At 44.5% G+C, this 16,966-nt stretch overlaps 1 protein-coding gene across 2 annotated transcripts in view; it reads left to right on the plus strand.

The window, feature by feature from the left end:
* The window catches only part of WLS (Wnt ligand secretion mediator), a 134,680-nt gene that overhangs the window by 102,416 nt on the left and 15,298 nt on the right, over positions 1-16,966 (plus strand). The window contains exon 12 of one of the 2 annotated variants that reach the window (XM_023209713.2): positions 4,979-5,958. The exons of the other annotated variant lie outside the window; for it this stretch is intronic. Within the exon in view, the coding sequence (XP_023065481.1) occupies positions 4,979-5,088 (110 nt within the window). The 3' untranslated portion in view covers positions 5,089-5,958. Of the gene's footprint in view, positions 1-4,978; positions 5,959-16,966 lie in introns of those variants that run through there. 2 annotated transcript variants of the gene reach the window in all.

Consider the following 16,966-nt stretch of genomic DNA (forward strand, 5'->3'; position numbering starts at 1 on the left):
GTCCCAGTTGCTCAGGAGGCTGAGGCAGGAGAATCTCTTGAACCCGGGAGGCGGAGCTTGCAGTGAGCTGGCTCACGTCACTCCACTCCACCACTCCAGCCTGGGTGACAAAGCAAGACTCCATCTCAAAAAAAAAAAAGAAGAAGAAACCTACCGTTCACCATTTTATTATCATTTTTTCTTTTGATTAAGATCTTACTGTGTTGCCCAGGCTGGTCTCCAGCTCCAGGGCTCAAGTGATCCTCCTGCCTCTGCCTCCCAAGGTGCTGGGATTACGGAAGTGAGCCACTGCGCCAGCCACACTGTTTTGTTCTTTAACTTAACAATCAACACCAAAAATGTAAGGCAAACATATTCTTAAACAGTCCTTTGCCTAAAAACAATTTGGCTTTACAAATACTACACTTTCCTGTTTTTCTCATTCTGCTGTGAACCAGAGACTTCATTACAAAAAGTTATCATTTGAACTTAGCTTTGAAGGTGAATAAAAGAGAGGTTCGTGTAGGCCTAGGGAAAATTCCACAAAAAACGATAGGTCATGAATGTTCTGGAAAGAACATAAGCTTTGGAGGTAGACACAGATGGTTTGGAATCTTGGCTCCAGCACACATTGTGTATGACCTTGAGAGCAAATATGAACTCACGGTGTGGGAGATCCCTGGCTTTCACACTTGGGCAGTGGGGTGTTAATTTGCATTGGTAGTGGTGAGAATGGAGGTAGGTAGTCCTTATTAACATTAGAAGACCTCTAGTGGTACCTCTGATCTCTCCCGGAATCTGTAATACAACCTCAGAATGAGCATAGCAGTTATCGTTTTTATTGAAGTGGCCACAGATACACAAACAATTGTCATTAAAATGCTGCCAGTCCTAAGAAGCAGTCTCCAGTGCATGCGGCTTTCTTCGTCCTCATTAGGCATTCCAGGCAGTTACAACCAAGCAGCAGCTACACACCTGTGGATGTGACTCCACACATACGGATGCATTGCTGTAGTCCTTTGGGATGAAATCTGTGCCAGACATTGGTCTCATTTCACAAGGTTAGGAAGAAATAAACCGTCATCTAACTGTTAATGAGCTGTGATGAATTGACATCATAACCAGGGAGAGAAATTTGAAGCATTCTTTTCTTTTTTTCTTTCTCACTCTTTTTCACCCCAATAAGACACATATCACATTTTCAGAAGGGTTTTTTCTTGTCTTAGATGGGAAGAGACTTTTGAGCATGTTTATGCACTGAGCAGCAGGAGCCAAGAGAGGGGGAAACTAACAGATGGAGCAAGACCTTGGCAGAAGTAGGAGGTGATGGAATTAGGAGGCAAGTGGAGGGATCTCCACTCATGCTATGTTACTGCCACATTCACACACCCATTCCCCAAGGGGGAACAGTTGGCCTTCAAGGTACAATAAAATCACATGTGAAACATAGATTTTGGTGCATGGAGTCCCATTGACCTGGGTCCTCATCCAGCACAGTAGAGAAATTAATTATGCCACAGTAGCTTCACATCATACAAGGAAATACAGGGCATGCTAAATAAACCCCTAACAGTGCATATGGCCAATACTCATAAATAACAGCTCTCCTGTCAGTTCACTGATTTATATGCTATAATTTTGTCAGATACAAAAGCAAAGTAAATATGCTAAACAATTTATTCAAATTATTTTAGATGTGGTTTTTTGTTTTGTTTTTGAGATACTCTATCACCCAGGCTGGAGTGCAGGGGCACGATGTTGACTCAATGCAATCTCCGCCTTCCGGGTTCAAACCATTCTTCTGCCTCAGCCTACTGAGTAGCTGGGACTACAGGCACGTGCCACCACACCCGGTTAATTTTTGTAATTTTAGTAGAGACAGGGTTTTGCCATGTTGACCGGGCTGGTTTGAACTCCTGACCTCAAGTGATCCACCCGCTCAGCTCCCAAAGTGCTGGGATTACAGGTGTGAGCCACCGCACCCGGCTGTATGTGGATATTTTTAACGTAACTCTCTGCATGTGGACTTGATACCTCACTGGCAGTCTCACTGGCTGGTGGAAGCTTGAATATTTAAGAAGAGGCAGCAGAACCCAAAAGTTGAGAGCCTGCATTCTGGCACCTATTTATTTGACTTCCACATCACAATTTAGCAGCTTGGGCCTTGGGCAAGTTACTTAGCCTCTCCGTGCCTCAGTTTGTTCATCAACAGAATGGGAGTGACGGTAATAGTGCCTCTGTCTGAGGACTGCTATGAGAATTAAGTGCATTAATATTTGTACAGTATTTAGAACTGTGTCAGGCATGTGATAAGCATTATAACATAGGTATCCATTTAAATAAAGAAGCCAAACCAATTCTGGCTGTTTTTTCAAGTGATCTGTAGGATCATATGCATATTCTAGGATCTGCTAATTGGGGTCATATTTTAAGTTTAAAGAATTAACATCTTTGGTTCAAAGCCTGAGTAGAATTACTCTCTAGTGTCTATTTCTAAGAAGTCCTCAGGGAAAGGGATTCCTTAGGTAAATGGTTATGAGTGTTAATGGGTCCACTGGGGTCTTCAGGACCCTCTTTGAAATTTTGATGACTCACACAGACATGCAGACCATGAAACTGGCTTTGAAGTTCTGATGGCTAGCCAGATATGCAAATCCAGAAATAGCTTTGACTGAGAAATGTGAGGCATAGACTGCTTGTGCTTGACTGAGGTGTGGACTAGATGTTGCAGCAGTGAGAATACAAGTTATTGGCCTGGGAGTAGTTGCTCATTGTACAAGCAGTGGTTCAGCTTGGCCCAAAGTAGCCCAGCTAAAGCCTCTCACCAACCTTACTTGGCATCTACGCTCTGGCTTGAGGGCAGATGAATGTGGATGTGCCGGAGGCTGGACTGATGCCCCTTTAATACCTTCTCTACCATAGTCCTGTGGATTAGACCCTTGCCAAAACAGCCCCAAATGCCTTTAGCAGTCCTCTGCAGCAGCCAAAGAGCCTGCTTCTGAGGCCAGGGAATCTCCTGGGTAGAGAGCTTGCAGGGTGGCAATTAATAATAGGACTGATTTTGCTGTGCAGCCACAGAGAAATGGGTCTACGATGAGAAACTAATACTACGTGGCACACGTGAAGGGAACCAGCCAAGCAGCCTGCTGGGCCAGTGGGTGGGAGTGACCTCTGGGATTCTAAGGCCACCAGATTCATTGATGCCCAGCAGTACTTAAATTAGTGATAAGATTATTAGTCCTAAGTGTAGGGCCAAGGTTTCTTCTAAGTTATGGTGTGGCATTTCAATGGAAAACAGCATTTAGTTACTTAATTCTGTGCTTTAAATTAGAAAAACTTCAGTTCCAGAAAACATGATACATATAATATGTGCACAATGTAAAAATCACGGACACAAGTTTAACTTTCTGTTCCCCAGCACCTCTCTCTACAAACATCTGTGCGCATATGCACCTTCACACACAGTCGAACTGAGCGTGGTTATGATATTTCCATTTTCCCTTTGTGGTTTTTTTTTTTTGAGACGGAGTCTCGCTCGGTTGCCCGGGCTGGAGTGCAGTGGCCGGATCTCAGCTCACTGCAAGCTCCGCCTCCCGGGTTTATGCCATTCTCCTGCCTCAGCCTCCCGAGTAGCTGGGACTACAGGCGCCCACCACCTCGCCCGGCTAGTTTTTTGTATTTTTTAGTAGAGACGGGGTTTCACCATGTTAGCCAGGATGGTCTTGATCTCCTGACCTCGTGATCCACCCGTCTCGGCCTCCCAAAGTGCTGGGATTACAGGCTTGAGCCACCGCGCCCGGCCCCTTTGTGGTTTTTACATTCACTTTTCTTATGGCAGGTAGCAGAGTTTTCGAGGTTTAACTTAGAGAAATTTTTTTCTCCTAATTTAGAAAAGTTCAAATTATTCCATTTTAGCAGTACACTGTCCACTGATAATGAGTTCAGAACACTTGGGGCAATCCTGAGGGCAGAAGAAAATTCACAGCATGTTTCTGGCACTTTTTTTTTTCCCGGAGAATAAAGCCTCGCATTGTTCCTACATGTGTTAGATATGGCTCCTTGCCCAATCTATGGGTAGATATAAGCAGATCTTATTTGCCTTCACGTGACGTAGATGCTTTGTAGTTTATTTTTTACTATTTTAGAGTCAAAGTCTCACTCTGTCACCCAGGTTGGAGTGAGTGGTGCAATCATAGCTCACTGCAGCCTAGAATTCCTGTGCTCGAGTGATCCTCTTGCCTTAGCCTCCTGAGTAGCTGAGGTTACAAGTGTGAGTTACTGCACCCGGGTAATTAAACAAAAGTTTTTTTAGAGACAGGGTCTTGCTCTGTTGCTGAGGATGATCTTAAACTCCTGGCCTCAAGCAGTCCTCCTACCCCTGCTTCTCAAGTAGCTGAGATTGCAGGCCTGGGCCACTGCATCTGGCTCCTGTTTTGTAAATTATTCACAGCAAATGTGTTGGTGCCTGACTGACCCATCCGTCGGGAGGTGTGTTATGTTGGTTTAGCCGATCACATCAGTCTTGGCATCAGACATTCCTTTGCCAGCTCTCTTGTGGGCCTACTCCTCAACCCAGGACAATTACCTTGCCTACCTCCCAGCTTCCTCATCTGTAAGGCTGGCACGTTCATACGCCTACTTCAGAGGGCTTCAGCGAGGATTAAAGAAGATCACTTACAAAGTGATCAGAATAGCGTCAGGCACAAAGTAAATGCTCATTAAATATTAATGATTACTATGAATAATATCAGCAGTGAGCTGACTCATGTATCTCCATGACTGTCATCTGGGAGCCAAAAATGATAATTTAAAAAGTTCTGCAAAGCCCAAGTGAACAGGTTTGGAGTTAGCCCTTGTTCTGAATGTTGTGTGCCCTGGGTTTCTCTGTGTGCTCAGAATGTCAAAGAGGGCTAGAGTCAGGGCAGTTGTCCATGAGATGAAACCCAGCTTGCTGCTTCTTCCTCCTTGAACACATCTAACACAGAAAACCCTGTTTCAGGCGATCTGGGTGTCCATAGTGGGGAAGAACTCCAGCTCACCACCACTATCACCCATGTGGACGGACCCACTGAGATCTACAAGTTGACCCGCAAGGAGGCCCAGGAGTAGGAGGCTGCAGCGCCCGGCTGGGACGGTCTCTCCATACCCCAGCCCCTCTAACTAGAGCGGGGAGCATGCCAGAGAGAGCTCAATGTGCAAACGATTGCCTCGTGGCTCTTAGCTGTGGTTTCTTGGACCAGCGGCATGGACATTTGTCAGTTTGCCTTCTGACGGTAGCTTTTGGAGGAAGATTCCTGCAGCCACTAATGCATTGTGTATGATAACAAAAACTCTGGTATGACACATTTTCTGTGATCATTGTTAATTAGTGACATAGTAACATCTGTAGCAGGTGGTTAGTAAACCTCATGTGGTGGGGTGGGGGGTGTATTCCTTGGGGGATGGTTTGGGCCGAATGGGGAGTGGAATATTTGACATTTTTCCTGTTTTAAATTCTAGGATAGAGTTTAACATTCTTTGCAGTCCCAGTCCAAGGTAGGCTGCTGTCATAGTCTTCTCACTCCTAATCCATGACCACTGTTTTTTTCCTATTTATATCACCAGGTAGCCTACTGAGTTAATATTTAAGTTGTCAACAGATTATGTGTCCCTGTTTTGTGGCATAATATAAAATAACTGAATTTCATGAGAAGATCTATTCCACCAGGGGTATTTCAGCTTTGAAACCAAATCTGTATATCTAATACTAACCAATCTGTTGGATGTGGGTTTTAAAAAATGTTTGCTAAACTACCCAAGTAGGATTTATTGTATTAAATGACCTTTGGGTCTGAAAAGCTTTTTTAACCTCTTGCTTAAAACGCGTTTTATTTTGATAAGATACTTCAAATAGCCTCCAAAAGTGTAGATCCAATCATTTAAATAAACCTGTATGTATATGCATATGTGTACATGCATACCCCCTCCTGCTCAAACTCACACACATGCATGCAGATTAGTTTCCAGGTTGAACCTAGGGGCGGGTTGTTGATTGGGAAAATAGGTTTCTGAAAAACCAATAGACTTTATCATCAAATGAAAGTGTTTTGGGATAATAGCTATTCCTGGGGAAAGGGTGACATTTTCTGTCCTGTGTGGTTAGCCTCCCTAGACTGGCAATGGATGCTCATATGTGTGACAACAAAGGTGGGGAAAACATCACATGCTTTAGAAGCAGAGCCGTCTCCTGCCCTATTCAGACTTTCCCCAGTAGCCTTTTCATTGTATTTTAACACTTGCACCGGAAGTAGCGGAGAGAAGGAACACTGCTTCCTGTCGCAGGTCTGTGATTTAAATCTGACCTATTTCCTCACTTATATTCATAAACTTGAACTGCTTACTGGGGTCACAGTGAACATTTCAATCAGTTCATGTATATGGAAGTGTTTTATGAACAACAAGCCACATAAATGTGTTTTTCCTGGAGTCTAAAACCAGTTTTATGAGTAACTTGTTTTTCAGACGCTGAGGTCTGGAGGTCTGGGGTACAGTCCATGTAATTCACCACTCAGCATCCCTAGCCTTCCTTTTCCTGACTTTGGCTTACAGCATGGTAAGCAGTGACAGCGGAAAATACTTTGACTTTGCCTATTCTCTCTAGACCTTTTCCTAATCTGGTAGACACTGGGTGGTGTACGATCCTGTGCACTCAATATCCATTTACCAATCAACCACCGCAGCGCCAGGAATCAAAGGGAGCTGTGCCTCCCAGTCTAGCAGGGAACTCTTGTCCCAGAAGATGGAGGGAACGTTTCTCTATCCCCTGGGTTAGGAAAAGGACCTGAGATAGGCCTTAAAGAAGAAAGATTTCACCAGAGCCAAAGGGCAAAGGGATCAGCAGTACAAAAATCACAGAAGATGCAAAGCATGGGCAAGGTTTGGATAAGGTCGGAGATCAGGCCTGGCTGGCACATAGGAATGGAAATAGCAGATGATGAGCCCTGTGCACCTGTGAGCCAGATGGAGAAGGGTTTTTAATGCTGCAGTAAGAGTTACAAGACTTAGCCTCAGATATTAAGCAGAGAAGTGATATGATCAGAATGATCACTGGAGCCTGGAGAGGCTGGACAAGCCCAGAGAAGAGATCACAGAGACTGGAACCAGGACAGTAGCAGAGGACCTGGAGGAGAGGATTCTTTTGGAGATAAAATGCACAAGGTTTGAATGTTCTGGATGCGGGTTGCACAGAACGTAAGATCAGAGTCAAATTTCGGGCCGTCGCTGGGGAAGGGAATGGTGGGGTTTCGGACAGAAAGAGAGATTCTCGGATGACGAGTGTCAGTGGATCCACTGCTTAAAGTTCTCTAAGTAGGAGCCAACTCCAGCAAGCTTAGCTAAAAGAGAGACTGTACTAGCACTTTCCTAGCATATATGAAAGATCCGTGGAAGAGTTAAATTAACCAGGAAGATGGGAAGTGGAGAAGCTCTAAGGGCCCCTAGCACCAGGAATCCATGCACCTTTCTCTCACAGAGCAGTACCATTCACTACTGAGTCTTTATCCAGTTCTTGTCTCTCTCCCTTAAAAACTAGGAGCCTTAGGCAGGTGGCTGTCCCTGTGCCAGTCACCTGTGACCAGGAAATCAGGTCCAATGGCTGCTTGGGGCCCACCCTATAGATTGGTGTCCATCTCCAAAGAATGGAGAATCCATTTTGAACTGGGCAAACGATCAGGAAAGATCTAGCACAGTGGCCAAGATGACGAGTTTGGGTTTGTCTGGGCTGGGTTTTAAAAGCCATCTCTTTGAGGAAACGATGAGCTAACAATTAGAACTGAGGGCTCCAGCAGATTGGGCAGCCACCACCATTGAGAAGGAGAAGGACAACTGGGCAGAGCAGCAAAACATCAAGCAGATGCCCACCAAGAGTAGTGAGCCAGACATGGCTATATTCGATAGGAATGGGGAAGCAGATAAGGTAGATAAATCAGAGAAATGTGCGGTTTCAAAGAAAGAACCAGATTCACAAGGAAAAAAGAAAAAACAATGTTAGATGTCCTGAGAGGTTCAGCAGCATTTAAGGATCCAAGTCTCTTGGATTTGGTGGTTTGGATTTGTGTGACCTTCTTAAGTGTCAAGGGCAGAAGGTAGACAGGGAAGTGGAGCAGAGTCAATGGGCAATTGTGATGGGAAGGAAGGAGGTAGAATGGTTGCTCGGAGAGGAGCCAGAATAAAGTGGAGGCTTGCGTTTTTTAGTCTGCAGAGAAGTGAACTCAGTTTGTAAACCTGAAGGGTGAGATCCAGCCATGAAGGAAAGACAATGAGGAGCTAATGTAAGCCACAAGCAAAATCAGAGTTTTGGGACCAAGAGTACAAGTTGATGAGTTAGCACTGAAGGAGTGAAAGGACACTTTCATCCTGAGACCGGAGAGAAATAACAAACGGACAGTGGAGGAGAAACTTGAGGTCCAAAGGAGGGGGTTGCAGTATGTCCCCTGGCTGTTCTGCGTTCTCCACCAACGTGTGGTGGATGTTGGAGTTTCACTAAAGAAGTGTCAGTTTCAAGAATGCAGGTTGGATGCAACCCATTTCAATCAGTGGAAAGAGAAGTGGAACTCCAGAGGTGAGAAATTGCTTTTATTAAGGACCATCAACCTAGAGACAAAATGTATTATTGGCCATGTAAACTAGTTTTATACATTGTCATAATAAACATTTTTCAAGCAGCTTTAAAAGATATTATAGGAAAAAAGCATGAAATTTTCCAGGTCTGTTTTTAAAAGATAAGAAAGTTTACCAATACATACAACAGACAAATAAGATGCAATTGCTATATCAAATAGAAAAATCAGTTTTATGTTGGTTATCCCAATGGATTTTCACTATGAGGGTGCTCCTACAAGAAAATGTCCATAGTAATGAAATAAGTGGTTCCACATGTGACTGCCGAGGGTGGTTTTAACCATTTCTCAGAACTGAGCTAAAGCTAACAATTCTGATGCCTGAGTTCAGCCTATAATCGCAGAGCTGATGGGGCCCTTGGAACTTACCCCTGGGGTCCCAGCAGGTAACTTTGAGAAGTTCAAGAGAAATGTCAGGGGAGGTTTGAGGACCTCCCAGTGTTCACATGGTAGTGGCCACGCCGTGGTCTTCGGTCTCATCCTCACCTTGGCAGTTCTAGAAACTATATTTTATCTACTCTTTCAAATTGAATCAGGCTTCCAAAGGCTGAATGGTAACATTGAGGAATCCATACACTAGAATTTCCGTGTGATCTTTTACAGTAAAGAATGCACGTATCTTGTGGCTCCAGCATCGTAGACTTCCTCCCTTCCTATTTTCAGGTAACCATGGAGGCTAAAAGAGGAAATAGAAGGTTTTTGGTAGACCAGGAGTAAATGCACAGATATATTGGTATCCTTGGAGGAGATAATGTCCTAACCCTGTGCCTCCAAAGAAAATATACACAGCTCCCTAAAAAGTGCCTAGCATGGTGTGGGAATTCAATCAGGGAGAGTTGGTGAGAGAGTGAACACACTTGACTAATCCCCATCTCTCTCGGAGGCGTGACCCTGGATTGTTTGGGACCCATCTTCTTGATTCAAGCTGACTCATCAGGATGTCAGTGCAGTTGGTCAGGCTCAACTTGCTGGTGCATCCAGACATTCATGATCCTGTACTTTGTCTTCTGTACTTCAAGGCCGTTTTTATCCTGTAGTGCTCCGGGAACCATCTGACTTCTGCAGGTTCGCTCTCCATCACATTTTGATATGTGATTGATTTTGTTGTATGAGGATAACTTGGTTTCTGAGATGACATTAGCAACCCCTTTTCCGCTGACATCGAGGGGCCTTCTAAGCATGTCTTGAAGTGTTCAGAGCTTGCTGTCTCCTGTGACAACACACTGATCTCTCAGGGAAGAATGCCCTTTGCTATTGAGACCAGACCTTTCCTTTGTGACTTGTACATATTTGGATTGATGGAACCCCTTTTTGTAGGGCCTGCCCCATTCAAGTCTTCCCTTCCCCAGGCTCAGCATCTCAGCTCCTGAACCCCTCCTCCAGACATGGTTTCTAGAAAGTTCTCCCATTACTACTTACCTGTTAACTGCATCCTAGCTTCCCAGTGTTCCAAAATATGATGCTCAGATGGCAGGACTGCTCCAGCTGGCTCAGATTAGTGTGAAAATGTCCTTTCCTGTACTAGGGCTTGATGTTCTAAGAAAATGGTACAGGATTTTAAAAAATACTCACTTCTTACTTTTTTGCTTCTCATGACCAAGTAACCACTAAAATACTTAGTTTTAAAAATTCATATTACCAATACCTTCTCTGTATTCAGCAATATTTTTGACTTAATGGTAGAAATTTACATATATCCCTGTTATATATTTTTTCCTCATACACCAGTTAGGTTAAGGGACATCTTTAGCTTTTAAAAAAGTACAGTTTGAAATATAAGGAAAAGCAGTTAAGTCTTTTCCAAGTACAAAGTGGATTGGTTCCAACTGCTAGAGACTTTACAAATACATATTCACCTGAGGCCAGAAAAACCTCCTTTGGCCTAGGCCTCTCTCCTTTGTCAAGCTCTCTCCACGAGTGTGCACGTGCGCACACAGACACACACACAGAATTTAACAGCAGTGATGTGTGTTGTAATATGTAACTTTGTAAGTTACATATTTCCCCCCCAATACCACCTTCTCAGTCACAGAGTAGAGATCTTACTCCATGAGTAAAGAAGTGAGACTCAGAGAGGTGAACTGAACTGTGCAAGGTCACCTATTACAGTGCCAGAGTTGGAACTAAAGGAATTTCAGTCTCTGAACTTCAGTGTCTTTCCAGTAGCATATTTGCAGCAGAAGAGTCAAGAATGTTGTGAGCTGTAACTCTCACTAGAACCAAATGACCTTATTGGGAGATGTTAGTCCGGCCTTAAAAACAAACAAGCTCTTCACCTCCATGAATGGCAAGTGTCTGCCCTCTTCAGGCCAAATCGAGAATGTCATCTATCACTGAGCAAATCCTCAGAACCCAAGTCAGACTTTGGATTATAGCTTTTCAGTAAGTTCTGGTCCTGGCTCTGTCTCTAACTCTTGCTCTGGGACCCTCACGGAAGCTACCCACCTCCTCTACCTCACCCGAATGAGATGATTTATGAAGTTCTCAGCAGCCCTGATTCTAAGCCTCATAAGGGAGAGTAGGTGTTCATGGCATCCTATAGCAATGGTAGACGCCTGAGGCAGATCTGCTGTGAGCCATGTGCTGGCATCGCAGGGGTGGTTTATTAATCTCATTTATTATGTGGACAGCCCCTTCTTATAACTTACATCCTTGCCTCTTCTGAGGCTCTAAGCTCCCCAAGGTGGCTCCTGTATCCAGAAACCCTTTGGCCTTCCCTCCCAGTTAAGCAAGATCTCTCTTCAACTCAGGGATGCTGAGAGATTGAAAGTGAGCAACACACAGAAACAGCCCAGACAGGAGTTCTTTCTATAGCACCGTGCTTGGCTAACTTTCTTTACACGGAGTGGGCAGGATTTTTAAAACAGCATTTGTGCCTTTTAGCCTGGGCTCTTCCTAAAAGCAAACTCTGGGACAAGGATGTGTGTGCAAGTAGCTGGCTCGAAAGGTGATTCCAGGAAGCACTGAGGTGGCATGGAGAAGTGAGGCTGAGAAAAAGGGAATGCAAAGAACAGCCACCAAGGTGCACTGCCAGGGGCTCTGCCAAGCTGTGTGGAACACGCTGCAGAGTTGTCTCCTGGGGCAGAGGAAGCTGTGAGAGAGTCACTCACTCCCACCCTTTGTAGGTAGAGGGCCACCCCCAGGCTCTTAGCTCCTTGGAACTAGGGCCAGCTTGAGGAATATGGGTGAGGCACCCATAGCCTCTGCTACATTGTTTTTAATCTAGTCTCAAAAACAGAATGGTCCTATTGCAGAAACTCTGCAAAAATACATGAAAGAGTAAAGAAAAACATGTAAACTTTTTACAATTACTCTATCCAGAGAAATACTGTTAAAATGTCAGTATGTTCTTATACAAGTTTTTCCATGTATATGCAGATTTATATAAATTAAGATTGTATTAGACATAGAAAATAAATTTCTGGACAGTTATATAACCTGCCCTTTTCACAATATATCTAGGAAATCTTTCTATGTTATTATGTTGTCTACTATAACATGATTTTAATGACTTTACTATTATAGTCTCTAATAAGGATGGTTCATAATTTTTACTCGACATTTCAGTGGTTTGCAAAGTTTGACTATCACAATATATGTTGAAATGAGCATCCTTGGATAGAAATCTTTTTTGTACATCACTGATTATTGCCTAGTATCAATCCTTAAGAGCTACTGGGTTAAAGATCAATTATTCATTCAATGAGCATATGTTGAACATCTAATTTTGGGCCAGGTGCTACTTTTTTTTTTTTTTTTTCCTGAGATGGAGTCTCGCTCTGTCACCCAGGCTGGAGTGCAGTGGCACGATCTAGGCTAACTACAACCTCCACCTCCCGGGTTCAAGTGATTCTCCTGCTTCAGCCTCCTGAGTATTTGGGATTACAGGCGTCTGCCACCATGCCCAGCTAATTTTTTGTTTTTAGTAGAGATGGGGTTTCACCATGTTGGCCAGGCTAGTCTCGAACTCCTGACCTTGTGATTTGCCCACCTTGGCCTCCCAAAGTGCTGGGATTACAGGCATGAGCCACTGTGCCCAGCCAGGCCAGGTGCTATTCTAAGCATCTGGGCAGATCAGTAAACAATGTCCCTATCATCGTGAAGTATATTGATGTGGTAAAGGAAGGCGGGAGGGAGGAGGTAATAGGTAGTACAGTGATAGCAATGAAGGCTACACAGAAAAGCATTTATCATGGACACCTGTAAGCATACAGAGCCCTCCAGAAGTGTGCCAACAGCAGAATGAGAGAGCCTGTGGCCCTGCATCCTCACTGACACTATGTAGGTTTGAAATTTCCAACTTCAAGCTGCAGAAGTTGAATTTTGCATTTAGTTCACTACCAGTAACAGTGAGCATGTTTCATGTTCCTATGACTTGATATTTTTAGGTTGTCAGTTCAGATTCTTTACCATTTTCTTGAGAGTCTGATTTAGTACATTTAGCCTCTGCCTGTTACATGGGTGGCTCAACTTTTCTCCATTTGTCACTAGCTTTTATTTTGATTTGGATGTTTACCAGGATATAGAGCTTTTTAATTTCTATGTAGTCAACCTGTACATTTTTTTTATAGTTTCTAGTTTTGCTTTCATGCTTAAAGAAATATCCCCTAAGATAATAGGTCACCCATATTTTTTCTAGTTTTAAAAATTCCCTTTTTTAGTTTTTTTTTAAACTCATCCATTCATATAGAATTTGTTTCCTAGCTGGAAGATCAATTAAACATTTTTTCCAGATGGTTATCCTAGCATGATTTTTTGGATCATAATTGGGAAGGAAAGGATCTAGCAAGCTGGGAGATCATGTCACTGGGTGACCCCCAGAGCAGTGGTGAGGCTTGGGTGTCGGAGCCATCCCATCCACACATGGTGCCAGAAGGCTCCAACAAGACCCAGAAGCTCCCCAAGGACTCATCTCCGACTGCCAGTGAGGGTCCTGTCTGTGGCAAAGAAATGTGCCATCGGGGGAAGATGAACTTTCACTGCAGCACAGAGGAAACACGAGAGCTGCAGGCAGGGGCTCAGTGAGCCGAGGAAAAAGTCAGTGGCACTGGCTGCCTGGCCAGGGTCCCTGGAGCTCCCAGGGAGCTGCCCTCCAAAGCAGTCTGCTCCTCTGTGCCACAGTGCAGAGAAAAGGTGTCTGGGGCCAGAAGCTGATGGCTGTATTGACTGGATGACAAACAGGGACCGCATGAGCCTCCTGTTGGCAAACGAGAACGTGTGTGATGAGGCTGTATAATGGAGAGCAGAAGGCCTTGGCTGGGGCTCTAATGTTACCCCTAATTGCTGTGTGTTCTTGGCCAAGCTATAGTACCTCTCTGGGTCTAGAGTTATCAAACTACATGTTTTTTTAAAAGTTACACTATGTTTAGCAGCATTCATTGGTTGGGAAGAATACTGTGTAAGGATCCACTCTAGATGTCATGGTTTGCAGTACAAGCTGCAGTTGTACAGACAGTTTGGGAGTGTGTACAATATACTAGCTTGATGCAGAGGAGTGAGTGTAGGGGCAGTGGGAAATATGATTAGAGAAAACAGAGAAAGGAGGAAAAGCAGGGATAGTGGAAGGGAGGGAGGAAGGAAGAAAATTGAAAATAAATTGAGAAGAAATGGAAGCAAGATTTTTTGTGAGTTGAAATGCCTGACAATCATTCTAACCTACACAAAGGTAAGTGGGAGGGGTCAGGACCAGTCGTACAGGTACATGGCAACCTTTTATTTCCCTAACTGACTCAGGACGGACAGTTCTGTTAGCCTTCAAAATTAAAACCACCCTGGCCCACAATCAATCAATCACAGCTATTTGCTGCCCTCTGCTGGCCAAGATAAACAATGGCTGCATTGCAAAAGAGTTTTATCTTGACAGAAATAGATTCAGCCACCCAACAACTGTTTATAGAGCACCTATTAAGTACCAGGCACTGTTCTAACACAGATCAGTAACCAACATAGACAAAGACTCCTGCCTTCATGAGGCTTAACAGCAACAATAATATCTAGCGTGTAGAATCCTTGCTACGGATGTGCCAGGTAGGATTTTAATCACTTGATATTGATCAGCTTCTTTAATCCTTAAGTGAATCCTATGAGGTAGGTGCAGTTGTTGGCACAGAGAGGTTGGGTGATTTCCCTAAGGTCACACAGCTAGGAAGTAACAGCCTGGTTCAACTCAGCCAATTTAGCTCCTGCTGCGCCTGTCACCAGTGAGTTCTGATAGATGCATTGCCCTTCCTGCCCAAAATTTTGTATAGATGGAGCCATTATTAGACGGAAAAGCAAAAACACTGGTCTTCTGGCTCAGCCACTGTGTGACCGTGAGCCTGGCCTTACCCCGTGTGGTTGTCAGAGGAGTCATCCATCCCTGTCCTCTTCCTCCCTCCCTGAGGCTGGCCCTGGGACAGGAGGGTCAAGGAAGCCAAAGGCGGCCTGAATCGCCAAGCTGCTGCTCCTGGTCCCTGTTGTAAGGTCCTGTGAGCCCTGCGTCTCCAGCTCAGCGTTAATGGGCAGGGAGCAACCTGGAAGTTAATGAAGAAATGAGGGACTTCCCTGTTAGGGTGAGTGCTCTGGGACAAAGGGACAACCTACAGCAGGAGGACTTCGGGACAGCTGCAGGGGAGAGCTGGCAGCTCCCAACCAGGAGGTGCAGAGCTTGCTGACCTCCAGGGTGAGCCATACAAAAAATGCCAGCGACTGCTGCCAGGAGGGAGAGGGTGGAAGACTAGTGGAAGAGAGCAGCAAGGGAGTCTCTGGAATTGTTTAGAAGCCCTTGATTGCTATTTGTTAATTTTTTTTTTTTTTTTAAATGCCTAACCTCATATAAAAATTTTAACTTTATAAGGAGAGAAAAACATATTTTAAAGTTTCATTTGAAACTGCCTTCAGAAATTTTTTAAAAAGCAAATTTAAAACAGCATTCCTCCCTCATAACAAATGTCCAAGCAACAACAAGAGTAATAGCTGCTCTTTACAAAGCACTGATAATGTGCCAGCACTTCACAGCAGTCACAAGATATAGGTACTTTCATTTATACCAATTAGTGAGCATGCTGGAGCTCAGAGAGGTTGAGTGACTTGCCCTGTGTCACACAGCTAGCACTCAAGGCTGTGCCTGACTGACTTCATTATCACCACCCTATACTTTGTCTCAAAGGGAGGGAATCTCAAACTGAGTGAATTGGCGCTAGGCCCCAGGGACTGCCTAGTGAATAATGGCAAATTCCTAGTGTCATCCCAAGAAGCAGGGGCAATTTATTCTTGGGTTTGTCTGACCACACAGCAGAGGTTCCAGCTTCATTACTGGGGTTCTAGGCATGTGTGTTGGTGCAATTTGGAAGCAACAGATCTTCTTTATGTCCCTGAGAGAGGGAGGGTGAAGCCACCTCTCGCATGATCAGGATTTGCCATCCTGGAGCAGTCATAACCCCAAGGAGCCCCAGAGGGACCTCCTGAAAAGCGGTCACTGCGTTGAAACCCAAGGTGCAGCCCATGTCCGGGTGTGGTGGGGTGGGGGGGTGTATCACTATTTTCAAAGACGGAGACCCAGGGAAAGAGGCCTGTCACAGGCCACACAGTGGCTGTAGACCAGCATTGTGAGATCCCAGGCCTTACAATCCAAGCTTAGTTCTACCTGCAGTCCAGCACTGCACTGAGCCTTCTATGACTGCCCCAGAGCAAACCAAGTATCCCCCTCCCAGGCCCACCACTGAGGTCACGCCAGCCTGTACCTGCCCAATAAGGGCTGCTTCACACCTACGTGGCACCCCCAAAGGGGGTTCTGTGTTCTTGCTTTACCCTATTCCAGAAGGAATAAGCCAGAAGTTTTGCTAAGGCACAGATCTGAATTTGGCCCACTTCTGGGATGGGGCTCTGAGCAAGTCCCTCAGCCTTGGGGGGCTGGCTAGGGGGATAAAGGGGACCAGTGGCCACTCCATCATCTGGTCAGTTTAGTCTGCACCAGTCGTTGCCTGTCACCGAGGTCTCAGAAGTCACATTCAGCATGAAAGGGATCAAAACAAGGAGCCAGCTCTGTGCCACAATTTCTTCACCCTCAGAAATGAGGATTATACCACTTAGCATTGCTGTTGGGAACATATGAATTAGGACATGCTTGGCATATAGTAAGTTTTAAAAAGTGATCTATCATTGTCTTTGCCATCATCATCATGATCGATTCTTGACACCTGTGGTATATATATAGCCCATGACTTTCTCGAATCCCCCAAATGACAAATAAGGAATTTTTATATTGGCTCCTAAATTTCTCCAAATGACACATTTCAGCTATAGAATCCAGTGTTTTCTTTTTTTTTTTTTTTTTTTTTTTTTTTTTTTTT

The sequence above is a fragment of the Piliocolobus tephrosceles genome, chromosome 1, assembly GCF_002776525.5.
Source record: "Piliocolobus tephrosceles isolate RC106 chromosome 1, ASM277652v3, whole genome shotgun sequence".
Taxonomy (NCBI): domain Eukaryota; kingdom Metazoa; phylum Chordata; class Mammalia; order Primates; family Cercopithecidae; genus Piliocolobus; species Piliocolobus tephrosceles.